Raw genomic sequence first — 26,143 nt, 5'->3', positions numbered from 1 at the left:
ATTCCAGCCATTCTGAAGTGTGTTTCTGTGGAAAACTTATGAAGAATTTATATCTTATAGCTTCTTGAACAGTGCCAGTTTGGATAAATAGAGTTTACGTCCAAAATGACTGATGAGCTAACAGCTAGTTTGAATCCTGCCAAGACCAAAGTGGACCACTGCTGTCGTTAAACAGCTCTGATCTCAAACATTTCACAGCGGCTCATTCTTAGACATCTGACTGCCATCACTTCTGCAATACAAGATTATTTATACTTTTCAAATGACTGAACTTTGTTTAAACTCCCCATAGAAATACACTGAAGTATTTTCAGTTTCTTCAAAAATGTTCTTTTTGAAATCCTTTTCTGCACACCTGCTCTATCTTTCCTCTTCTGATGCTCCTTTTAGCTTTAACCTGTTCTTCTGTCACTTTTAGCTTTTTTTTTCTTTAGCTACCATTCTGCTACTTTTAACAACAGTTTTGCTAATTTTGGCCACAATTTTTCTACATTTACTTTTGTTTTGCTCAGTTTAGCGTCTGTCTTGCTCACGGCTCTCAAGTCTCATGCACTGACTGTGAGACACATTTCACAACGTACACATGCCACACTTTATATTTCTCACAATAAAACACACACACACACTTTTTTTTGAAGAGGAACCCAATGGGCAGCTCAATGTTTCTGCACGGGCTGGAGCACAATAGCGAGCATGGCTGCAATGTTACCAACTTAGCGACTTTGTTGCTTTATTTAAGTTTTCAGACCCTTCTAGAGACTTTCTTTTAGAAAAGCAACTAGTGACAGATCTAGTGTCTTTTATTCTGTGTTGTTGGAGACTTTGGCGACTACATGTGAAAGCACCAATCATTCTGCAGTTCCTGTCGTCAGCATGCCGTAAGCCCCTCCCACTTCCCAAGCCCTGACAGTCTCACAGCAGAGAGGAGACCCACTCCGCTCTGTGTCCACACTGCATATGAATAACACATGTGCAAAGCTGCCGCTGATCCCGCCCTGGGTTACAAAGAGAGATGTAAATATAATAATGTTACATTAAAAATAGTTTTAATCTCATGTTTTTTTTTTTTTTTTTTTCACTGACACTGTCACGCTAAAATAAATCCCTGTAGTATGATCCACGGATAAAAGAGCAGGGTTGAATGTAGCGCTATCACATTTCTGTCTTTTGGTTAAGTTTGATATTCTAACAGAATTTATTTACAGTATGTAGTGTAAGTTCAGGCAAAGCATTAAAGTTATGAAACTATTTCATAAAGTTCATCCATAGTTCTAAACATATCTTGAGTGTTTTTTACTATATTTGTTTTTGCCAGCATTGATGTTCCTCTCTCCTACAGCCTGATCAACATGACCAAACATGAAAATTAGGCGATGACGTCATCTAACGACTTCTAGTGGCTCAAAATCTCCTGAGAGCCCTGGTCCTGCTACTTTTGGTCTCTGCTTGTTTAACCTTTAACAACTTACTTTTAGCCTTTTTCAGCAGCTTTCAGGCTGTTATCCAGCACTCATTTTATCTGGAAAGGCTTTTTATTTCTAATTACTAATTACCCCCCACTTTAAAATAGCCAGAATGCCCCTTTAAAGGAGTTCAACATGACTTAAAAACAAAAAAAACCTCCAGGTTCCCTTTGAAGATTACCTGTTCATGTTTCACCTTCTGATCATTTGATCTGACTTTATTATCATGTTCCCAAGGGAGCTTGTTGTGTGAATATTAAACCTGTTGGCAACAAATCCGGATGAGTCAACAGTGAAAGAAAAAAAAAGGTCGCGGTTCCCAGAACAGAAGGATGTAAAGAGTGCAGTTTTTTTGCTCAGTGAGGAGAACAGTGAAGTTTGGAGCAGTGGGAACCTCAGAGCCCCCCCACGGGCCGCTGCTCGGGTCCGTATCCGCCTCTGTCGTCACCTTCCTCCGCGTGATTTCAGCTCAGCCTCACCTGTTGGCGCTCACGCGCCCACGCGCCGCGCACCTCCGGGGTTCCGCCGTCAGACCGGGAGATAAGGACAGAACTGCTCGGCTCTCAGCTGGGAGGCGAAGCGGGCTGAGAGTTTGCTTCTGAAAGTGAAACAGCTTTTTAAAAAGTCGCCTTCAGTCGGTGACGGTTCGCTACTTTGTTCTTCCTCTTTGGGTCGAGTCCAGCCGGGTGTACCTCAGCTGTGAGCGCGCGGGCGCACGTCTGCTCTGTTCTAAATGGGAACACGTTTTCCAGGTAAGTTTACTCACCGTTATTCTCTTTTAGCACCAAGGAACACGGGGCTTCAGCAAATAAAAACACGAACCAAACAAACAAACAGGACAAAGTGAAGAGCTGCTGTTTTTAGGTGTTTCTGACAGAACTGCGCTGCTTCCTGATGTTGGGTGAAAAGCCTTAATTGGGCTTCTTTACTAAAAGTAAGTAACCTGAGAGAATCAAACTAGGCATTATTCATTCATTTATGCTCTGCAGTGTGCCATCCCACACTTTGCCTGAAATTACAGAGCACTAAAATGTCCTATCCTGAAAACTCCCAGTAACTTTCTCTAATTTTGGTTTGTCAGACCTTGTCCCATGTGTAGATAAACTGCCCCCTTTGTGTTTACAGAGACCTTGAGATATCTGGCCTTCTATCCCTCCATCAGCAGTAAACACAGAGGGTGGGGGGCAGCCTGAGGTGGGATTGTGGGGATTTGCTGTCTGGGGACCTCTGCCTTTTAGTTTATTTTTTATTTTTTTAGTTCTCACACAGAAATGTCTTCTTTTGGCTGCCACTGGACAAATCTGTGTCTGAGCCCTGTGTCCCAGACTGTCATTAATGGATCAGTCTGTCTTGCGTCACAGTTCCCACAGATACACTCAGTCCAAAGGAATCTCTCTGAGAACAGTTATCACACAGTGACAGGCCGGGAAGGCCAGGAAGGAATGAGTGTCCTGGGAGGGTTTCACACATTCTGCCTCAGTTTCCATCAGATGTTTGTCCCGTTCAGCTGTTGCAACACTTACCTGAGCTGCTTGGAAAGAAAAGCGTGTGTGCTGGCAACAACATCAACAATGTCTGCTTTAAGTGCCACATTAAAGCATGCTGCAGGGATCAGACATGCTGGAAGTACAGGTAGAATTAAAGGTACTCCTTGCAAAGTCCTGAAGACGTGTCAAAAAACAATCTGCACAATATGTTTCTCATATTGCTGCTTAATGTGTCCTTAAATTTCAAATTTGTAAGCTAAATTTCTGAATAGCTGTCATCTACAGTGTGCATTTGTTTACAGTGCTCCACCGCCCTGCTTGGACCTTAGTTTTTACTCGCTCTTTCTTTGTTTCTTTTGTGATTAGCAGCAGATTCACTCCTATATTTCCACATAAATGTCTTCTCTGAGATTCCACTCTTGTCTGATTCTGCCGTATTTGTTTACCTCTACAGACTGCAGCCATGTATGCCAAAATCTGAGTTTTCACCGCTGATTTATGAACCAGTGTGAGTTTTCAGAAAAGTAGTTTTCCATCTTTCAGCAGCACCTGGAGCCTTCATATTGTTTGTTTTTAACCTGAGTAACACCAACAAAAAGACTAGGATTACGACAAATAATCTCTGGCAACTTAAACAAAAAAAAACTAGTTACAGACTAGTTGTTTCAGCTCCACCTTGTTTTTTTTCTGTTTATTTGTTCTCTCTTCTCCTGAACTGGTTTCCTAATTTCCCAGAATGCTTTTCGGCCTCATTTACAGAATGCACCTGAACTCGTTGTGGGGAGTTGTTGTTATTATTGCTTTAAGGTGAAAGAAGACTGATGTTGTCATCAGACAGTGTAGATTTGCAGCTTTCAGTCAAACATATTTATTATGTTGAACTTTGTTCTCTCATGGAAAACAACTCAGCATTTTTTAAACTTTCTAAACTTAAATTTGTCAAGAGAACTAAGGCGTTCCTAAGTGAGTACATATATTTGTTTTGTAATTACACAGTTATGGTTATTAGAATTTGACACCTCAAATGTCATTTTGCAGAATGTTTATAAATATTTTGCACATATGTTCTTATGCAGCTTTAAATTGAAAATAAAATCACTGATTATACTTCATAATATTTAGTTTTGGTAGTAACACTAAATAAAAGTACTTTAGACAGTATTTGGATACCTTAAACCCAGTGTTTGCACCTTTTCTTTCTTCTGATATTTAATCTAATTTAAGCACTGAGGAAGTGTCTGAGTCTCAATCCTTTGAAATGTTTACTAAATCCTGACATTTACAAGTGATGAGTGAAACTGGTAGTAGTGGTTTCTTGTTTTTAGTTTCTAAGTTGCTGGTTTCCTAACCTGCTGAAAAGTGCTCGCACAAACCAGTATTTCCACTTCTTTTTTTTTTCTCAATGTCTTGTGATTTTTATGCCAATTTCTTGAGTTCTGTTTGGTGTTTGATTCTCTGAGATGGGTTCTCAAAATGTCAAGTAACACTTGCTAGTTAAGGCTGAAACTCTTGAGAAAGCTTTCACAGTAGTTACAACGAAACATTTCAAAATACACAAGGTGTCAGCATTTTTTAAAAACCATAATGTAGAGAAATGCATCATGAGTCAATACAACGGGTCTGTGAAGGCAACGCCAAAACCACTAAGGCCTAAATGTCTTCAGGGTATTGGTTTCCATTTAATTGCTAATTTTCAGCAAGCTATTTGTCTCATTCAAACAGCTCAGGCTTGGCTACTATTTAGTTTTTTTCTTTAGCTGCATGAGTGGATTTATCCTGCAGTGGCACGGAGGTGTCATGCAGGATTTTCTTGCCTTTTTACTGCCATGACAGCCAGGTCTTCTTCCTGTCACCCATTTCTTCCGGCCCTCGGCATCGAGCCGGCACGTAGCAGGTCCAGAGGTCACTGCAGGGTACTATGTTTGATCTACCAGGTGACAGTGTTCGCCTCACCTGAGTGCTCGAGGACAGCTTCAGTCCCATCCTCTGTAAAGAGATCCTCACTACAAATTAGGAGGAGCAGGAGGGGTGTAGCAGATCTGTGGCAAAGAAAATGAATAAAAGATTAACTTCTGTTCTCTGTTTTAAAAATAATAAAAAAAGGAAAATTAACTGTTTTCTCCAAACATGATGGGCAAAAGACAGGGATGTTAAACATTTAATGCCTGCTGTTTAACTGAATTTGTAGCCAGTCAAACAAATATGTAACTAAAACTGCTGTAGAGCAAATTGCTTAACAGCTGGTTTTGGATTAGTACCATGAACAGATGAGAAGCAGCAACTCACTGAAGAGCCATCTTGTCATCTGAGTTGTTGTTGTTGTTCTGGTGTGTAATTCTACTGTGCACTTCAGTTCAGTGCACTGGGTATTACTTGAAGTCATAAAGCCCCCTTGTTGTTTTAACATTTTGGTTTATTAAGCCACAATTTCCTGGTTTCACGTAACTCCCAAGTGCTTAAAAATGATGTCGTTTTGGTTTAAATTGTTTTGGTCTTTGTTCATTAGTGGCAGATGGGCTACATCCTGTAGTTCTGTTGTACAATCTCCTTTTGTATCACAGTCATTGTCTGCTGTAAAAGCCTCATTTTACAGTCAGGGTGAAGTTCTCCAGTTTTACTGCTGAGTTTGAGAACAAGTTTTTTTCTACTTGGACAATATTCAAAAACTAGACTGAATTTGATCGAACTTCCTCAGAATTTAATAAAAACACCAGTCATTCTTACAAAATGCTTGGTTTTCTAAATGACTCATTTAAGACAAATAATCTGCCTCCTGTTTACATTTGGAGCTCATACTGACCGAGACATGGGTCCAAATCAGAGCTGGGTCTGTTCCCGGTAATTCTGCAAGTTTTGGTTTTCAGTCACTTAACAACAGAGATTAAAAAGTCTGAACAGGATGACTTTTTTCCTGCAGCTGTTGTATTTGAATATGATGAACTTTGACACTAGTTTTATCTGTATTACTCAGACTTGTCTTCCTACATTATTCAGAGGAGTAAACTGAATGACCTAACTTGTAAGCCACTGAACTGACTTTGTATTTACACCCTGCCACTCCTGTACAGGGCAGTTCCACTCACGTGTTCCACTTGTGACACGTTTTCCTAAAGCTCTCCTCGGCTGAATGCTCGGTGACATGTTGTAATCAGCACTCACACCCACATGGCATGCCATCATTGGAGCTCTTTTGTCCTGAACGTAGCTGTTGTCAGTGTTGACTTTTTGGTTTTGTGTACACAGTGGTGCGCTACTCATCAATGAGGGGTCGGGACAGGAACAAGGTTAGAGGGTTATTGTGTGTTTTTGTCTTTATTGCAGAGCTACAGTGTGGCTGTATTATGTTGTTTTTTTTAGTTTAGGAACCGATTAGTCAAACTTTTAATTTAAATGTCAAACCTGGAAGGTCTGATAACAGTTTTATAATCCGTACGATGTGTAAATTTCTGCACGGAGAACATGCAAAACAGTTTGTACCAGTTTTTTTTTTTGATACAGTATTGTATAATGAGTGTAAATAAGCCACGCTGACATTAGTTCTGTCTGGGTTCTGATGGGACCTTTGTATCTTCGATGAATGCAGAAACAGAACCGAAGGTGAAAACCGTCAACCTCTGTTAAAAAAGTTTTTATTATTATTAATTTATTTAGCTGATTTGGTACTACAATAAAAATGACAGTTTCCTTATATTTACCAAGTAACAGCCTTAAAAATACTTTTCTTTATTCTAACATACTTTTAACGTATGTGCTTAGAAGTTACTTATAATTTGAATTTCATTTTGGGATCATTAAAGTATATATCTACCTGGTCTGAGGTCAGTTTGGCATTTGAAGAATGTTGGGTTTTTTGAGGGTGGGTCCAAAGAACCACGGCTGTATAATTTTTTATCACAAGGTAAATAATTAAATGACACAAGTTAAATGAGCACAGTTGGTATTTTGTCATTATAACCTGTTTCTATCATAGTTAGAGGCCACAGGTGTTATTTGAAATAGAATATGATTTAATAAAGTTTGTTTTTAAATAGTTTTGTATACACCAAACACTTTTGGGTTCAAATGAAAAACAATGTCTCATAAACAGTTTGGCTATAATTTACAAATTTTGCCCCTGAAGTTGGATGTGATTTTTAAAAAGTTCTTATTTGTCAACATAAAAGTCACAAACAGCATGATATCTAAAAAATGGTCTGGATCAAGTCGGGTTTAGTGGACTGACCCACTTCTGTCACGCAGCAGAACACATCCTGACAGCAGCCTGACCTTTTTGTGTTTGGTTAATTTTAAATTAAAATGTGTAAAGCCTCAGTGGAACCTCAGAGTGAAATGAGTGATAAGACTTGCTGATGTGAGCATGTGGTGAGATAATATGACTCAAACAACATTCCTCCCCTCCCTGTTTCTTGTTCTGTTGAACTCACTTCAACTCCCTCATGCTGCTCCTGAATATGTGTTTCTGAACCCATTCTCTCTGATTATTACTCATTTGTTTTAGAAGCAATGTGTCTTCCACTTTGTAGGGATAAATTTAGAACTGAGCTTTATGTTCTCATTGTGGTTGGTCTTGCATAGCAACATACGCAAAAGAAGTGCTCCGGATGCTGAAGTGCATCTCTGTTAACTCTTTATCTTGCTCCCCTGAGGCGCTCCCCTCCCTGCAATCAGGTCCAATTATTTTGGACACAGAACTTTGTTTTGTTCTTTGATCTGACTCTCAGGGTGAACTTTGCCTTATTTTCTTTCCCTGCATCTGCTGATTTTGTAGGTTGTTTTTTTTGTCATCTCACTTTTTCTTGTATCATCAGGGTATCAGAAGAATCAGTTTGTTGTTGTTGTTGTTTCCCTCCCTTTTTTTCCATTTACGTACACCAGTGAGTGAAAATGAAACATGGACTTTACTCCTGAGTCCCTCTCCCTCAGGTTCAGTGTTGATAGGATATCTGCCTGGACTTTAGCTGGAAGTCAAACACTTCCACTGATGTTTGGATAATGATGTGACTCAACACAAATCTCTCTTCCTCTTTTTTCACTGGACGTTTGTGGCGTTCAGTGTAATAGGTTAATGAGCAAAGCATAAAATTTGAGTGTGTTGTTAAGTCATGGAGTGAGGATTCAGAAGCAGCATGGCCTCTTGGTTTCAGATCAGTCCATTCCACGTTCCACCTACTGCTGTTTGTTAATGTTAGTCTTAAAAAGGCTGCATGTAGATTTAGTGACTGTCTTAAATATCTGTGTCCTGCTGATAATATTTAGCTGACATGAGTTTTATAATTTATTCATGTTTTACTTAAATTACTGTTGAAGACGCATCTCTACAAGAGACACACAACAGCTAAGAACCAACTGTGATGATGATGATGATGGTCTGCCTTACAGGATTTACAAACTAAAATCAGATGAGTAATGTTAATTTATTTTATACCAAATGGACCCAATAAATTATCTGCAGGGCCATCTTGGATGGATGGATTCAACTTAAACACTTTCACCCACTCACATTTGACTGATTTAAATGTAGTTTTACTCAATCAAATTTAAATTATGATCTGCATCTAATGTAAATTGCCCTGAGAGCCTTCTATTATTTCAGCAGCTGGGAACAGAAACAGGCCTTAAATACAGTTTGTTTAGTCCTCTATGCTTGTTCTACAATCTAGATGATTGAAAAACCCCATAATTTTCATTTAAATGCCACGTTTGGAGTCCAGGGAAGACATTATGTACACATGCTGTTAAAGTTGTAGTTTACAAATGAACTCATGAAGTGCTTCTGAAACTTTAGTGGCTTTAGCCTCATTTATTTAAAATGGATGTCAGTGGTTTTTCTATTAATAGCGTTTTCCATGGAAACTGTTTTTAGTAGTTTCTGTGTCATGAGAACTTGCATATCAGTGTCAAATATTGAACATTACAACAGAGAAGACCATGACAAATTGTAAAGGTCAGACCAATAATGATCTTTTGTCCTTTTCATGCTGCATTAGTGATATTTATTTTTCAAGTAGGACGTGCATTTTTAAATGTATACTGTAGATGTTGAATAGTTGTTAGTTAGTTGTTGCTTAAAGCCTCGTTATACTCCATAGTGGTGTTTAGGTGTGTAAAACTTTAGGACAAAGTTGTTATTTTCAGTTCTCCCTATCTGTCTCTACCTTTCCATCTTTATATTTTTGTCCGGATGTCAGAGTGCCAGCTGGTTTCAAATCTGAGCTTCATATTCATCTCCACTCAACCTTCACTTAACCTGCCTTACAGCCTAATAAGGTATTAATCCAGGGACGGCACAGATGGTGAAGGGAATGGTGGGAAAATGTTTTCAAGACAAGAATCAAAAGTATTTTCCCACAAATTAGTTTTGGTCTTTATATGTATGGTTGTTTCTATATAAAGAGGAACTCTGTAGATGAGGGTGAAAAGGCAGCACAGCATAAAGACTTCATATCACTATAGGCTCGGAGGAGGAGAACTTCTTCTCAAATGTTGGGAACCACTTTGATGTAGAGCTTGGTAAACACTGACCATAATGATATTTGCTTTAATAAATCCACATGAATGTGACAGACAGAAAAGTACAAAAGTACAATATAAGAGGACTTCAAAGTTTGTTTTGGTCTTACATCTCTTTCATATATTGTGCCTCTGCTGGCCCACATCAAAGCCTCTAACAGAATAAAAATCTGCTGTATGTCATGGTTTTATTCACGCATCGAGACCCTGAAACTCAACCACAAACCACTAAGCACATCCTCAATTCTCTCTCCTCTTTTGCTTTTGGTTTCCCTTCAAAGCGGGGTGTTTTCTCCATCACAGTCTGGTTTCTGGAAGCTTCAGGGGATTTCTGTGTTTTAACGTCCCTGTGTTGTGTTACTCAGCTGTGAGCTGTCACCTGATCCTCTGTATGCTTTCAGCTTCACAGCAGATGAGATTACCACAATATTCACTGAAGTCTCCCTGCATCCCTCTTTGTTCTGTAACTTCTGTTAACTGTTGTAGCCTTTAGAAATGCCCCAACATAACATGGAAAACTCGAGGAGCCAGTGGCAGCAGGGTCTGCGGCCGCCGTGGATCAGCAGAGTGTCTGGAGGTCAGAGTCCCGCCTCTTCGGGGGCAGAGTCTGACACAGAGAGCAGCAGCACCGAGAGCGAGAAGGTAAATGATTGAGACGAAGCTGTTGATGATTATTACATAGAAGTTAGGCATATTTCTGTGTCAAATCCTCTTTTTTCCGTTAAGTTAAAAATGATCCTTAAATTGTTAAAAACCATGAGTTACAAGTTAAAGACCCTTTTTTTTTTTCTTTTTTCTGTCAGCCCTGTGCTAAAAAGCTGGAGGTGAACTCACTGAGGATCCTGCCGTTGCCTTCATTGGTCCAACGTCGCATCGCAGAGATTAACCAACAAAAGGAGGAGCTGAAGATCGAGGTGAGAGTTTCAGTTGGACACAAACCATCTGATCATCTCAGAACATCACCTTCCAGTGGAGCAAAACTAGTGATGAAGCAACATTTTTGTTTTAGAACAAGAAACTTTTTATTGTGAAATGTAGCTATTTTTATTATTTTTCAAGAAAAAAGACATCACATTTCCAAGTTTACCAGGTGAAACCCAAGGCAGCATGCTGAAAGAGACTCCTAACTGCATTTGTTGGCAATATTTAAAACCTCATGCAGTTTCCAGACAACAGCAAAGTCATTGTTAGAGAATGCATAGCTCCGGCTTGCTCTGCGTTTGGTCAGTGTGATTCAGCTCTGTCATATCTTCTGCCCCCTTCAGCTGCAGCTGGAGATTGCCTTGCTGCAGGGAGAGCTGCAGACGGAGCGGCAGCAGCTGCAGCGGCACGCACAGAAGCTGCTGGGTCTGCAGCAGCAGAGCAGACGGCGAGAGGAGCACAGACACACCAACAGACTCAAGGTAAACCATGATGCTTCATTCATATTCATATTGTTTAAATCATTTAAAACTTTCTTTATGTAATTAGTGTTAACGTACAATTTCAGTGGCTTCGTTTAGAGATCAGAATACCACAAGTAAAAGTAGCTGAAGAGATTACAGAAAAATGTGGGCACAGAAATGGTTCATTTACACAGACAAAAATCTCCTACACAATAAATCACTAGATTTTTAACACTGTTGCAAACTAATAGAGCATAAAAGTCTGTGGGTGTCTTTAGAAACAGACATGCAGCTGTTTTGTTTCTAATTTGAATTTTTTTTTTTTTAGAAAGGGGGGAAAAAGACATTGCTGTTTTGTTGCTTAACTATGTTGTTAATGTGTTTGTAAATGCAGGAGCGAGAGAGTCTGGAGGAGGAGAGACGCAGGGTGGAGGAGCTGAAGAGGAGCTGTGAGGAGAAAGAGAAACTGATCCCCAGTCAGCCAGAAAGTCAAAGAGAGCAGCTGAGACTGCAGCTACAGCAGGTGAGCAGATGGTGCTGCATGTAATGCTTTCAACATGGTTGAACGGAAGCACACTTACACTGACAAATATAACTTATCTTTCTCATGAAGTTATCTTAAGTCTTAAGCAGTAAGTGTCAATATTGCTGTCTTATCATTAAAAATATGTCAAAGATAGAAGTGCTCAGTGTGATGGTACAAAGTCAGATACGTCTTCCAGAAAATGAGGTGATCAAAGTAACAAATTGATTATTTCTTTTTTTTTTTCTTGGAGAAGGAGATGATTAAGTTACCAGTTCATAAATGACAAATCTTTGTTTTGGTTGTTGATCATGTCAGAATTAGTTTTTGATTTACGACATGATCCAAAATCTAACAGATTTTTAGATCTGGTTCTCATCTCTGTACTTTAAATTTCCAAATTCAACTAACTGAGCAAAGAGAGGTTGATATTTGTTTTAAAAAACACTGAAAATTGTTTATTTTACATGGAATAAAATCCTTCAAATCAAATTCAATAAACAGAAAACAATTGAAAAATAGACATAATTTATTTATGCAACTAATATGTGAATGATTGTAGAATTTACAGTGTATATATAGAGTTTATTCTTTATATTGAAGGTCCGAATTTCAATGTCACGAAACCTGAACTAAAACATTTATATAAAGAAACAACTAAACTAAACTAAAGGAAGCCAATTAGGGCCAAACTGAAGCGTCAGTTTCTAATTTAGAGGGTAAGAAAAGGGTAAATCTGTATCAGCAGGATCTCTAACGGTGCTGCAGCCACAGCTGGGCGGATTTCCAAAAAAGACACCTCTGATATCTTTCACCTAATCTTGTTTACCTTGGATACATCTCCTCACAAGTCAGTTTATCTTAACTGACACATTTTTTTACTGACAGAAAATCCTCTCTCTTTAAAAACAATGAAGTAATGTCACATTAAACTAACAATTTTAATCTAAATTTAGATATTTTTTTTTACGACTCATTCCATAAACGAAGGGTCATGTTGCTTTTTTAGAAATGTTTTATTTAAGAGGATTCTGAACTTTCAGGAATGACTGCACCTTAAGGCAGCTTTCAATTGGAACTGATACTCAATTTGCAGTTTAAACACACAACAGGAAGTGTCAGCTGAAGGATGTGTTGACGTTGACGCTGGGGCCTGTTGTTTGACACTGCTTGATTGTCCGTGCCAATTTCACCTGAAGTGTTTATGCTTTTTGAGTTAGACAAACATCCACGCAGACGAGAAGTTGTTTGTTCTTCCTGTGAATGTGTCGGAACAAGACGACAGATCTGTCAGCGTTAGGAGCGATTTTTAATGACAGGTTTGGTGTAGTTGTGTTGTCGGTTTTTGTCTTCTGTTATAACATGTCAGATTTGTTTGAAACCAGTTTGACTTGCAAAAAAATAGCTACATGCATGCACAAAAAAGGACTTAAGTATATGCTGGATAACAGGAAATGTAAGGTATTCTGATTATTAGACAGTCTTATACTTTCATCTCCATTTTGGCTTTAGAACAGACACTTTTTATTCCCCGTCATTAAAAGCCAAAGGCGGGCAATGATGTTTTTGCCTGTCTCTGTGTGTTTTAAATGTATTTATTTTGTTACCAAAATATTAATCTTTGAGTTAACTTTTGGTGTCATAGCAATTTTAGATGACTGCCATATCCAACTGACCATAAAAACACAAAAATGGCTAAAACACAGTCAGTTTTACAGACACTGACCTAAAATTTGATTTGATAAAAGCTGAGAATAATTTACAACACATACTCTGAGAGTTGCAGATTGTACTTAATGTTATTTTCAAGTTTGACCAAAATGGCTCCAACTGTCATTTCTCAACATGAGATGATCATCTAAGACTAAGGCATTGGGTGATGCGCATTCCTTCAAGGAATGCTAGGCTTCTATTCTTTAATTTACATTGGGAAACTGTAATTTGATTTACAGACACCAAAGCAGTAAAAAGCCAAAGAATATGTAACGTTTTTCTAAATTACAGCAGTTTTGAGGCAGAATTATGTCTTTATGCACAGTTTGTGCTGAAACTTCAGATTGTGTTGTGCAGATGCTGTTCCAACATCTGCATTATATTAAAAAATATTGTGGAAAAAATATGTCTTCAGCTAGAAATGTTTTTGGTTTTGCATTATGGTACTTTGTACAAGGGAATTAGCTCAGTTGTAGTTCTGTTTGATCCATGAAAGAGCTCAAAGCACTCAATAAATCCACAATTTAGTTCTGTTATTACAAATTGACATTAAGACAAATTTCTCAAAATCTTGTAGAAACATTAAACCACTCATCATAAAAACAAAGACAACAAACTTGAAGATGTAGAAATCTACAAATAGTGATATGAGCTGATTTTTAAATGTATGCCCTTTTTTTTTAGTTTAAAGTTGTTTGAACCATAAATGCTACTTTAGTGATTTAATCCTTGTTCTCCAGAATCTTAACATTTTTAGTTTGAACCACATTTTATTTTTCTTTTACATTTTAGGAAGCAGACCTTTATCAACTAAGTTAACACTCACTCTTTAAATATTTGTCCTTATTTCAGGAGAAGGAGGCGATGGAAGCTGCCGTTCGGGCTTTTGAGGACTGGGAGTTTCGTGTCCTGGAACGAGAAAGCGGCATGGACGAGGAGGACGAGAGCACGGTGGAGAAACTGAAGGAGGGGGAGAGTGAAGGGGAGAAGGAGAAGGAAATCTCATGTCAGCAGCATGTGGTCAACACAGCACAGGTAAACAGGGTCCCTCAGGGGGGAATTCTTCAGCTGCTTCTTGAGGCTTTCCACGGGTTTGCAGCTTATCAGCACGTCATGTGCTCTGCAGCTCTGCATACATATTTACCTCCACAGAAAACTTATCTTAGTGCAGACTTGTCATTTTTTTGTGATTTGTTCATAGACAAAACAACAGTAATACCCATCTCAACACTGAAGCTGGATACAGTAGAGATCTAAAACACTCATATAAATACTTCCCCTCAGTTCCCCCACATGCAGTGTACAGTAAATGTGTACTGTCACGACTGCAAGCATGTTGAATTCTGCTCTCAAACCGTTCCTTTCTAATTTTCCAACTTCAAATATTTTTTTTTTTTCTTTTCTGGCTAAAAAGCTTTTAACCATCTGAAATTAATTATTTTGACAGTAAAAATAAGCAGAACGCAGACCAGAGAGTCAACTTCAAAGTCACAAATCTGTGCTCCTCCTAAAATAATCACAGAGTCTCTGGCATTGATCTTCAGTGCAGTTCATCTTCACTAGATAAAGTGTTAGAGCTAAAACTAAGTTCTTATTTACTGATTGCCCAGAACACGCAGAGCAGCAGATTAGGATGAGATCATAGATGCACAAAATCTTCTGATGGTTTTCACTGCAGATTAAAACTTGTCATTCTTCCTCCCCCTCCTCAAATCGTAACACAAGCATGAACCTTTTACCTCTGAGCATCACCCTGAATCTGTCACGTAACTTTAAACTAGAAGCTTAATTACATAAGAGGCCACCATGAATGAAATAAATAAGTGCAGGATAATAGAAAAGAGGGATGACAACGAGGAGGAAAAAGAAAACACATTAGGGGATTAGGGAAGTTTTGAACTAAGACAGCAGATATTTGTTTTAAATCCTGAAATCATCTTGTGTCTTTGTCTAATAATTGAAAAGATTAGCTGTCCCACACTTAAACCACATCCTGCAATCCCCTAATCACAATGTCAGGTTTTAGAAACAACTTCTAAAAACTAATAATGACCAGAGTTTGTTTAATTGGTTGCAAGAAAACAATCAATCACCCAATTCAGCCTGTTTTATTGTTAAAGCCAGAGACAATATTTTTCACTTTAAAAGAATTCCCTTAACTGCTTAATCTAAAAAAGGCACATAGTAAAACAAGATTTATTTGATAAACTGGGGAGTCATGTTGATACTTGTGTATTCAATTAAACATTCATAGTACAACACTAAAAGAGCAGCATGTCTTAAAAGGCTGCCATTTGGTGTGAATTTGTTTGTGATTTAGACATTGTGGTTAGTAAGCTTCAGAAATTATTTGACAGTTTTATTCATCTGATTTGTTCTGTACTTGAGTTGTACAACTTGTCAAATGTTTTTAAGCCTGTCATGGTCAGGTGTTGTATAATCTGCTTGCATGCACATGCTCTAAGAGTGGCAATGTTAACGTGGTGTAAACGTAGTGATTTGCTGTATTATACTGCTCTTTAACTCGTTTACTCTGACTATGACATATAACTAGGATAGAAGAAGCTTGACCTCAAAATACTATGAGATGACTCATCCTGCTCGTCTTCATACCTCGATTTGTTGACCTGTTTTAAACAGGTTTTCAAAGGTAGTTGGCTTTACATGAGACTTCTATTGCCTCTAGCCTAATATTACATGTGCCAGAAGGAATTTACACAGGAATTTACTCTTTAATCTGCGTGCAAAAGATAATCATTGTCCATCTGTGTCAGATGTGAAGAACAACATGTTAACCACTGGTAGCTGCGAGGTGCTGGCTCCTAAACCTTCAAATGATGGATTTTCGCTTCCATTTGTTAAACAAATGCTAATTTCAGATTTTTAGTGTAACTCTCCAGCTGTACTGTTTTACTAGATGTCGACTGATTTGAGGTTTTCTTTGGCCATAAATATCGCCAGATATTTAGAAATCAGAGGAGCTGATGGCTGATATGCAACCATTTGCTTAACATTGCCCTTCATTATCTCAATTAGAAATAATAAAATAAATTGGCTGAATATTTGATCTATCTCTAGGTTTTACAGACAGTTTTAATGCTCAAAGTGGATCTTTTTAAGTATTATTTTAGATCCACTGTGGTAATGTAGGATTTAACACAGGAAAATGAGTCTTTGGGCTGAAAACTCTGCAAATACTGATTCAGGATGGTTAGAAGTATTTTTAACTCAATAAATCTGCATGTTTCCGGCCCATTCAAAAACAGATTTAGTGACAATGATGTCGGATTGTTCCTCAGTTAGCCTGAGTTTGCTGGTGGAGGAGTGCAAAGGAAGAGATAAAAATGGGGATTGTGTGAGAGGGACACTAGTTGACTCAGCTGCACATGACTGTCTGTCTGTCTGTCTGTCTGTCCATACGTCCCATTCAGTGTCTTCCTCGGGTGCTGATTTATTATTGGTCCATAATATCTTTGAGCTCTCCAGCCACGTGTCTCTTTTCATAGACTTTTAATTAACTTCCAAAATGGACATTTAATTTGTATTGAAAAGATTTGTTTGGGCAGTGCAGCTTTTACTCCCACAGACACACAGGTTATCGCTTCTGGGATCTTTTAAAAAGATTAAATCACAGCCTTTTGAACAGATTATTGAAACCCATGCCAGCCAGATAAATCAGCTGCAGTATGTTTTTGTGGCTCTTCTGTGAAGAGGAAACCATATGGCAGTCGAAGCTGATGGAAACAATTGTCTAAATTTTCAGGAGCGAGTCCAGCAGCTGGAGAGACAGCTGAGGGAGATGGAGAAGGAGAAGGAGAGGGAGCTGAACGCCCTGAGGAAGGAGAAGCGAGAGCTCATCCACTCAACTCAAACGGTACGAAGGAGTTTACTAACTAACTACAACTCACTGGTTTATCTGTCCAACCAAATTCTACTCAATACAGTTTCAAAATTTCAGATTTTAAACACTTATATTTACATAGATATCTCAAATTGTTAGATTTACATTTATAAAATCAGTGCTAACATTTAGTTCAATACAGTGTCTAAGTGTAAGAATAGAGATGAGTGCATAAAGGAAAAAAATGGCCTGTTTTATACACATGTATACACTGACAGCTAAATATTTTCAGAGTATACCTCTATGAATAAAATATGCAACTCTGTTCCAATGAGAATGGAATATAATGTTACTGATAAGGATAACAAACACATTGTTCATAATGCATGTTAGCTGGCATTTTGTGACACAGCTACAAGAAAGTCACATGACTTCAGGTCTAAGGAGTGACTTTTAGATCTGCTACATTGTAGAAAATATGAGTCAGAATGAATGTAAATTTCCCCGTCTCTTCTGGCTCTGTAGAAAGGCAGCGTTTTCATTTGCAGTCAATAACTTTAAAATGTGATGTGCTTGTCCATAACTGTGCTTCCTAGTGTGAGCCAAGTTCCAAAAACATTGCAGTATTTCATTGTTAATGGATGTGTTTTTGAGAAGTATTATTTTATTTGTTGTAAAACATCATTTAAACAACTTGGTGCTAGAAGTGAAGAAGTTGGGATGTTGTTAAAAATTTACATAAAAACTAAATGCGAGGATTTGGAAATCTCATAAACCCGTTTTTTATTCACAGTGAAACATAGTAAACATTTCAAATGTTGAAACTGAGAAGTTGTATCATTTTAAAAAGCAAAACAAAAAAACTAATATTTGTTCCATTGTGAATAAAATATGGATTTATGAGTTTGCAAATCATTGCAGTCTGTTTTTATATACCCACCTTTTTTAGAATTGGGCTTGTACGTTCTATATTCTGTATGCTCTCACCTGTAAGAGCAGACTCTGGGTGGACATTAAGGAAAAATTACACGTACAAGTGTCTAAAATGAGTCTCTTCAATAAGATCATGGGAAAAGGGTAGCTGCAGCACTTTAAAAATCCAATCGTATCCCTTTTCACTCAGATTTTCCAGCATTTCTCTAACCTGCTGATGTTTTAGAACATAAAGAATGCTGTGGATCAGGACACCTCGGCTTCATTACACACATGGTTACCTTTGTGACCAAATTTTGAATAAACTGTAATGGAGTCTACATTAATAAATAGTATATCTAAATCTTTAGATTTTTGCCTTCACAAAGTTTTAATTTAATTATTCTAACATAATGTCACCTTTTACCTTTATGTCTTTCTAGTCAGTTCAGTTTGATAGAATCTCATACCTGTTAGCTGTGTGCAGCTGTTATGCCATTTCACAGCCATGTTTTTATTCTAAATTCTTGTCGTTCCAAAGTTTGTGATTCACTCAGCCAGTATTTAAACTGTGTTTTGACTTCATCCCTTTGGCAGTGGTTTGTGTTTGGTTAGAGCCATGGCAGCGCCATTAAAATGAGCAGAAGACACAATCTGGAAAAGGAAAAAACAAATCAGACCTAGAGAGGGACGGAGTTAGTCGGTGAGCGCAACTCCAGCTGGAGAGAGGGAGGGGAAGGACCGAGGGAGGAGTAAGTGACGTAAGGGTGGGTGCTGCGGTTGGATGTGTGTGTAGAAGTGAGCGTCTGGATGCATGACAGAGACAGAGAGAGAGACCGAAAGCTGGAAGAAGTTCCACATCCCTGCAGCGAGTGGTAAGCTAAAAGAAGAGTTTAAACTTGATTTTTAGTTACTATTTGCCAAAGAGAGGAGAGACAGAAGAAAGGGGTGACTAAAGGGAGTGGCATTAAGGAAAACAAACCAAGAAGAGTATGATAAGATTAGAAACGGGTGCAGGATGTAGTTTTCTTCTGACTTATTTGTCTGAAACTTTGGAGGATAATAATCATGTAGTGGCAATAATGTTGGAGGAGATGATCTGATTGGAAATGGACATAGAAAGCATTTGAGCAAACTTTACTCTTTACTAATACTTTAAAAACCTATATCCAGGAATCAGTACTCGTATCGAAGCTTTTAAACACTCCCTGTCATTTCCCGACACCATGTGTTAGTGTGAAGAAGCGAAAGAGATCGAGAAGGGTTAAATGAATTGCTCATGTGTCTGTGAGTCAAGCGGGGTGGAGGGTTGGAGCAGAGATAGTATGACTGTGATAATTTTTTTTTAACTCATTATTGTCCATCCCTGTTGGAATTACAGTTCAGTTTAAATGCTCAGCCAGATGTGGCATGTCTAACACAGCAGCTTTTCCAGGCACCGTTTGTCATCTTCCTCCCTGCAGCTACAGTTAAAGTAAACTTCAGTATTTCTCTTTTAGCAAATAGTCCTCATGAATCTGTTGCTGAATTTTGAAACTGAATCTGGTTCAACAGGTTCTCAAGGAGAAGAAGCCGCTCACTGATTGGTCAAACATCACCAGCTCAGCTCCATGCATGATGTCACTTTCTCCTCTGACTGTTCACAAGCTTCCACAGGTGTGCAGCTGGTCAATTCATTATCTGCCTCGTGCACCCTACCGGATGAAGGGAATTATCTTGATTGGTTTTAAATCAAAGTTTTGTAAGGTCTTGTGAATGTGCTGCCCAGATGGCAGAAATCTAACAGAACTGTGCATATTTGCCAAATTTACAAAAACTCCAAGCTCACTTAATCCCAGCTGAACCAAGGATCAGTGGGATGTACACAAAACAGATCATGGAGGTCTGGCTCTGTAATCCACAAGACCTAAAAGATGGACAGATTTTGAGTCCATGTTCTAATGGGTCAGAGCATTTTTGGTGGAGTACTTGTGTAATACTAAGCAGGGGGTTTTAATGCTGTGGATGAATGATTCATTGTGTTAGTGTCAAAAACTTAACTCTGATGTCACAAAAGTAAATATTAGAACTAAAGCAGCTGATATTTTCTGTATTTTTTATTTATTTATTTCTGAGAAGAAATGATTGGATTTCTTTGTTTAAATGTTTACTTCACAGATTTTTCTTAACATTCTGTATTCTGCTCTTTAGGAACCAAGCAAAGAAGCTGTCAGTTTGCCCAGAAGAAGGAGCTCGCATCGCAACAACAGACTCAGCGACAGGCCGCTTTCAGTACAGGGTTAGTTATTAGCAGCCCTCTTTATTTCTATCTTTCATTATGCTCCTGATTGCCCAAGCTTTGTAACACAGGACAATAAAATGTGCTCGCTGTGCACTCATGGACTCATTTCGTCTGTTTGCTCAGTTCCCTCCCTTTTAGTCAAATGAAAGGTGTGTCAGGAGAGCCTGTTTTCTGTGATGCTGAGCTGGATTTGTCTGCACGGAGCAAATGAGTTGTAGAAGCACTTGCATACTTAAGCCTTAAATCTGCTCAGTTTTCAGTTTTTTTTTTTTTTTTTTTTTTTACACACACACATACCTTTGTCTGTCCCTAAATATTTGAGTAGCCTGATCTACAAGATCATGTCAAGTCTTGCCAGGTGTTTTCGTTTTACCTCTTACTCATTTGTTCTCTTCCTGAATGCTGCAACTGAAACTTCTCAATACAATTTGAGTTATTCGAGACAACAAAAGATGCCGCGTTGTGCAGCGAACTTTGCTTTCGTTCTCCATCTTCATTTGCATTTCTGTGTCTCCTTTTACCTTCAGGATTAGTGAGATCACTTCCAGACAGCCAGAGCCCAGACGTTTACGCCTCCCCCATCTCGTCCCATAGACTCAGCAATGGGCACAGTAACGGCCTCAGACCTGGGTCCACTAACGGTGGCGCACTCCTCTCTCCCTGCAACAGTACAACAAGCTCTCGTGCTGCCAGGTCAGTTTAAGAGTGAAAACAACAATGCCTCAGTGAAGCCCTTTTAAATGTTTAATAACATACATTTTTATGGTGCACACCACTTCTTTTGGCACCCTTATTTAGTATATTTCTTCATTATATTTTCTCTGGGGGCATTTTTATTGAAATACTTGAATTTTTAATGATCTTTAACCCAAGGCTGACATGATTAAGTCTGGTTGAAAAGTCTTTTTTTTTAACATAAAGCAAAATGTTAGCAATGGGAAGCTTTTTTTATAATTTGTTTTTCATTTGTAATTTTTGAGCACTATACTTAGACACTCATCCAGTCATGTTCAAATAAATTCAGACTCTTTAGCACCAGTTCACAACAAAAGCAAATAAATACATCCCAATTAAGTTAAAAACAGATCAAGATTCAAATCCAGTTACTGTCAGTTCAGTTATTATAAATATATTAATATAGTTATAATACAGTTTAGTCACATTCAGTACATTATGTTGAATGAAGTGGTTGTTTCCAGACTTGGAGAGTAAAATGGATGGAATATATTGTCTGAATTCAGTAGTGACCTTCAACAGGAAGCGTGAAGCACCTGTAGTTTTATTTTAGATGCATTATTCTAACTGTGATGTCATTGGGGGTTCCCTGGTTAGAGCTCACAGCAAGAAGGTTCTCGCCGGTTCAAAGCTCGACTTCAGCCTTTCTGTGTGGAGTTTTGTTGATCTCTTTTTTTAGGTCCATTGGTAATGTTACATTTTCATAAGGTGTTAGTGAGAGCAGTGACTGCTGGAGATGTCCCCCAGCGTCCCGCAGAAAAGATGGATGGATGGATATTCTGTCAAATTTACTAAGACTTTAAAAGTAGAAAAAAAGTAGAATAAGATCTTCTAACAAGTTTGTGATGTGTTTGTAAGTTTGCTGGTAATATTAATACTATATATATTAATTACAAAATGTTAAAAAATGAATTGTAAAACCTGATTTTAAAATATTTAGGAATTCTGGCTTAATTAAATACTCTTTATTTACAGAAATAACAGGATGATGAATAAATCCATTCAAATATCAGTTCTATAAAGTATGCAGGGAAAAAAATCCATTTGTTATTTTAACAAAACATGATTTAGTTTGTCTACATTCTCTAATCTTAATCTAATTGAATCTCTTTAAAACATGTTCAGCTTTTAGGTTTTGTTTAAGACTTTAAAACGTTTTAGATCATTTGTTTATAAGAAGCTAACATCTATAAAAAGTGTATAAATATGTTTTTGGGTCATGCTCATTGCATGAGTTAATATGAATCCGATAACTCACAAATACATGCATTAATTTAGTAACCCTGACTGTTTAGTTTGTTTTTATTGGACCTTGAAGTGATCCATTGCTTCCCCATTAAAATATACATGAGCTGTAATTCAATATTTTTTTTTCTAAATAGTTAAACAATCCTCAATACTGCAACAAGTATTTCTGATTTTGATGTTTATTGTTCTTCCTCTCCGCAGCCCATGCCTGGTAGATCTGGTAGAGATTGAGAAGAAGCTGAGAGAAGCTAAGGCAGAAAAAGAGAGGCTACTCCGAGAGCGGGTGAGTCACCTGGCGTGGGAAACCCTCCCTAATCATCAGTGACACGCCACATTAGACACGGCCTGGTTATCACTGACACCCACTCACATTGCACATGATTGTCCAAGAAAAGACCCAGCAGATGTTGGCTGTTTGTTAATGCCTGTTAGGAACACTTAAACTAATTCCTAGACTGAAAAATGCACAGCATAAAAATCGAGTTTTAAACTCTCAGCTGTGTTGGGTCGATATCGTCCCTGTTTTTATTTGTTACAGTAGAAACAACGATCACAGGTTTTAATGCACTGGATTGTTACGGTTTGCTTCAATGCATGTGTGAACCCAGGAAGAGCGACGGCGGTTGGTTATGTTGGAAGAGAGGAGCCAAAGAGAACTCAGCTCCACCAGAGAGGAACCTCCAGAACCAGAGACCCAGCTAAGACCAGAGCCAGAAGTAAACGAATCACCAAGGGTCGTTTCTTCACCAAATTCCTCTGAGGTACAAATGAAACACTCTCCAAGGTTCTAAGAATATAGCTGTGAATTTTACAACAAACATTTGCAAAATTAGGAAATTGTTCAGACAGAACTAGCGATAGTTTTTTTTTTTATTCCATGGACTTAAAATAGAAAATAATAATTTCCTTGTGTACAGTTTCTGTGTGGGTGTAGCAGTTGTAAATATAGATTCAACAGAGGCTGACGTGTCTTTGTTGATTTCTTAGAAAGAAATGTCTCTGTAGCATGAGTTGAGTTTTTTTTCCTTGATTCCATTATTCTACTTCCGTCACACATTTTAAAATCATTTTTTTTCAGACTTCTTAGAAATTATTATTGATTCTTTTAGGTATTAAATTCTCATACAGTTTTAACTGTCGTTGTCTGACAGAGAGCTCCTGTTGAGCCTCAAAAATGGCTGCATCTGTTACAAAATACCACTGAAGTCAGAGCATTTTCCATGGAAAACGGACTATTTTGAGACACATTTAAAGTCTCGTTGTCCCTCCAGCAGCGCAGCCTGCCCCTCTTCCTCTCTCCAAACTTTGACCTCCGGGCCCATGTGGAGTCTCTGGGTCACGGTGTTGCCGGCTGCACAGACCTGCGGATGACACCTCGCCGCTGTGCGGGCTTCCTGACCAAACGAGGGGGGAGGGTGAAGACCTGGAAGAAGAGGTGGTTTCTGTTTGACACAGATCACAGACGACTCGCCTACTATACAGGTTAGACTGGCTTAAAAAACTGGAAGTGTGCTCTCCGACTTTGCATTTGTTTGTTTGCACGCATGAATGAAAGGCTTCTTTGTGCCACGATCTGAGCTCAGTAAAGAGAAGCCATTGTTATAAAATTAGATGAGGAACCATGTCTTAGTGCACATATTTTATGTTTTACTGTTGGGAAGAAGAGCTTTAAAACTTAAAGAAATATTTTAATCTAACATTTAAAACTAACCAGAGGAATTGCATTTTTTTTGACAATTCAGTGAGTCCTGAATGATTTTACTGAAATTTGCTGAAGAAGCTAAAACTGGTGAAGCTAAAAGAAGCAGAACACTAGGTAAAATCAGCAAAATGCTAGCTAAAAGTAGCAAAAGATTAGCTAGAAGCTCAAAGTAGCTAAAGGCTAGTTAAAAGCCAAACATACTAAAAGGTTAACTACTGTGAAAACTAAACAGGCAAAATGTTAGTTAGAGGCTAAAAGTAGCAAAAGGCTAAGTGTAGAAAGCTAACAGATGTAGTGTAAGAAGACAAAATGATTTCAAAGAATGTTGTTGAGGGAACTGAAGAGGTCTCAGTGTATTTCCATGAGGAAAATATTTGTAAATAAAGTTAAACATCTGTCTCCAGCTGGAGATGAGCACCAGCTCCCTGCGACCCAGAAAGGAGAATCGGGTAAAAAAGAAGCTGATCGAAGTTAACCATTTTGAAAAGTAAAAGTTACAAAACCCAACTGTCATGGCTCCCATCTCCTGAATGAGCTGAACATTATGATAAATGAATGGTTAAAGTGGCACAAAATATGCAGAAGTAGTTTGTGCAGAAAACGTGCAGGAAAAGAAAAATGTTTAATACAGAATCAGCGTTCACACAAAGTGACTTGGATATCTTGAACTGGTCATGTATTTGTTGTAATCCTTTATTTTTGGTTCTCCTTTCTCTGCAGACTGTGATGAGAGGAAGCTAAAAGGAGTCATTTACTTCCAGGCAATAGAAGAAGTTTATTATGACCATCTACGTACAGCCACCTCTGTGAGTTTCAGCCTTTAACAAATCAGTCGGCGTCTGTGGGATTCTGCTTCTGGTTATTCAAAATCTGTGGAGTTTGACGGGGAAAGAATTTGCAAACGATGTTTAATCTGGAAGACTTGCACAGAACTAAAAACTAACCAATCAAAATGAAACATGGCTGCTAGACAACATCATTACTGCACTTAAGCTTTTTTTCTGCTCTCTGGCCTCTAATCTTTAAGTTTCAAATGACACCATGAGTGTGAAGTTATATCATGTAAAAACTTTCTATCTAGTAGTGATTTCTAAGTTTTAATGAACTCCTTGAATGTTTTTAATATTTAGTAAAGTGTTTGTGCTCTGCGTGTCAGCCAGTACTAATCTGAATGCTAATTGCATGCATATTGCAACTAGTTTTTCAAACATGTCTGAACCAAGAACCATCCTCTGGTTTGTTTATAAAGTATTTCAGATTTCTGAGAGGAAAAGTTCCAAGAATGCTTTTAGAATTTAAGCAGCAACAAACCAGGTTTTTGTTGTTTCAGCTAGAGATAACAAGGGAGTGTTTTATTAAGTTCTAAATCTGCTGTTATAACAGAAATCTTCTTATCTGTTGTCAAAACATCAGTGTTCATGTGAATTAAGTTGTAAAGATGAGAAAAACGATGTCAAAGAGCTGATTTGTTTTCATGATTTATCACATTATCTCTGTCTGCATCTTCCCTTCAGTCTCCGCGGCCCAGCCTAACGTTCTGCGTGAAGACATACGACCGTCTGTTCTTTCTGGTGGCGTCCAATGCTGTGTCCATGCGGATCTGGATGGACGTCATTGTCACAGCAACAGACGAGCACAGTCGTTACTGACCTCCATATGTGACTGTAAACAAAGAGAGAAACTACTGAGCAGACATTACAGTGGGTTATTTCCTCTTTCCTGTCTAAAAGGCTGCTTTGAACGGAGCTCTGCTTTAAAAGGCACGTTCTGTACCTGAAATAATCATGTGAGGGTGCAGGAGTTGGAGGTGCCTTACAGATGTGTGGAAAAAGCTGTTACTGACAGAATGATGGCAGCTGCAGAAGTTCATCTCCTGCAGAGCAGAAGATGGAGCTTTAAAAGGCTTAGTCATTGTTACCCAGCAGCTTGCACACAACAGTCTGTTACAGGAAGGGTTTACTCTCTGAGCTGGAGCTCCCCCTGCTGGGCACAATCCAGCATTACAGGACTACTGCACACTACAGTTCAATACACTACAGCAGAAGTGGTCAGAATAAGAAGATCACCTGAATGATGTGATGGAATCTGATACAATAACAAATACACTTTATTTGGACTGTCGGTTGGGTGTTTTTTGGGTTAAATATGTTATATAAATGGTCAGATGTTCCCATCACTATGCTCACATCTGCCTCTGGGTTCCCAATAAAAAAAATGTTTGTACAAAATTATTTATTATTTGAAAAATTCTATGATTTTGGTTTGCAAATAAAAGAAAATATACTCTTTCACTGTGTCGCCTAGTGTTTATTCATTTAAGAAATCCAGTTATGTGTTTATTAT

General features: G+C 38.2%; 1 protein-coding gene across 7 annotated transcripts; it reads left to right on the top strand.

Moving 5' to 3' along the window:
* The first annotated feature begins 1,730 nt into the window (after window positions 1–1,730).
* phldb3 (pleckstrin homology-like domain, family B, member 3) lies at window positions 1,731–26,089 on the top strand. Of its 7 annotated transcripts, XM_037980414.1 has the most exons (17): window positions 1,771–2,215; window positions 3,405–3,458; window positions 9,947–10,102; window positions 10,264–10,374; window positions 10,726–10,863; window positions 11,240–11,368; window positions 13,934–14,116; window positions 16,845–16,955; window positions 19,216–19,308; window positions 19,389–19,490; window positions 20,025–20,112; window positions 20,643–20,808; window positions 22,300–22,381; window positions 22,707–22,859; window positions 23,370–23,580; window positions 24,521–24,606; window positions 25,315–26,089. In XM_037980414.1, the coding sequence occupies exons 3-17, from the start codon at window positions 9,956–9,958 to the stop codon at window positions 25,447–25,449; spliced, it is 1,935 nt and encodes a 644-aa protein (XP_037836342.1). In that variant the 5' UTR covers window positions 1,771–2,215; window positions 3,405–3,458; window positions 9,947–9,955; the 3' UTR covers window positions 25,450–26,089. The 7 variants fall into 7 exon arrangements, with proteins under 7 accessions (XP_037836345.1, XP_037836343.1, XP_037836342.1 ...); XM_037980415.1 differs by lacking the exon at window positions 3,405–3,458 and having other exon boundaries at window positions 1,764–2,215; window positions 23,373–23,580; XM_037980412.1 differs by lacking the exon at window positions 3,405–3,458 and having other exon boundaries at window positions 1,773–2,215.
* The last annotated feature ends 54 nt before the right edge of the window (window positions 26,090–26,143 follow it).

Source organism: Kryptolebias marmoratus, linkage group LG16, assembly GCF_001649575.2.
Source record: "Kryptolebias marmoratus isolate JLee-2015 linkage group LG16, ASM164957v2, whole genome shotgun sequence".
Taxonomy (NCBI): domain Eukaryota; kingdom Metazoa; phylum Chordata; class Actinopteri; order Cyprinodontiformes; family Rivulidae; genus Kryptolebias; species Kryptolebias marmoratus.
Note: the sequence above shows the minus strand (reverse complement) of the source record. Positions and strands in the feature narration are given on the sequence as shown.

Excerpts from the sequence above, each read along its gene's own strand:
- phldb3 (XM_037980414.1), top strand. The coding sequence starts at position 9,956 with ATGCCCCAACATAACATGGAAAACTCGAGGAGCCAGTGGCAGCAGGGT. Across the intron at positions 11,369-13,933 it reads TGAGACTGCAGCTACAGCAG|GAGAAGGAGGCGATGGAAGC; the intron begins GTGAGCAGATGG and ends TCCTTATTTCAG. Across the intron at positions 20,809-22,299 it reads ACAAGCTCTCGTGCTGCCAG|CCCATGCCTGGTAGATCTGG; the intron begins GTCAGTTTAAGA and ends TCCTCTCCGCAG.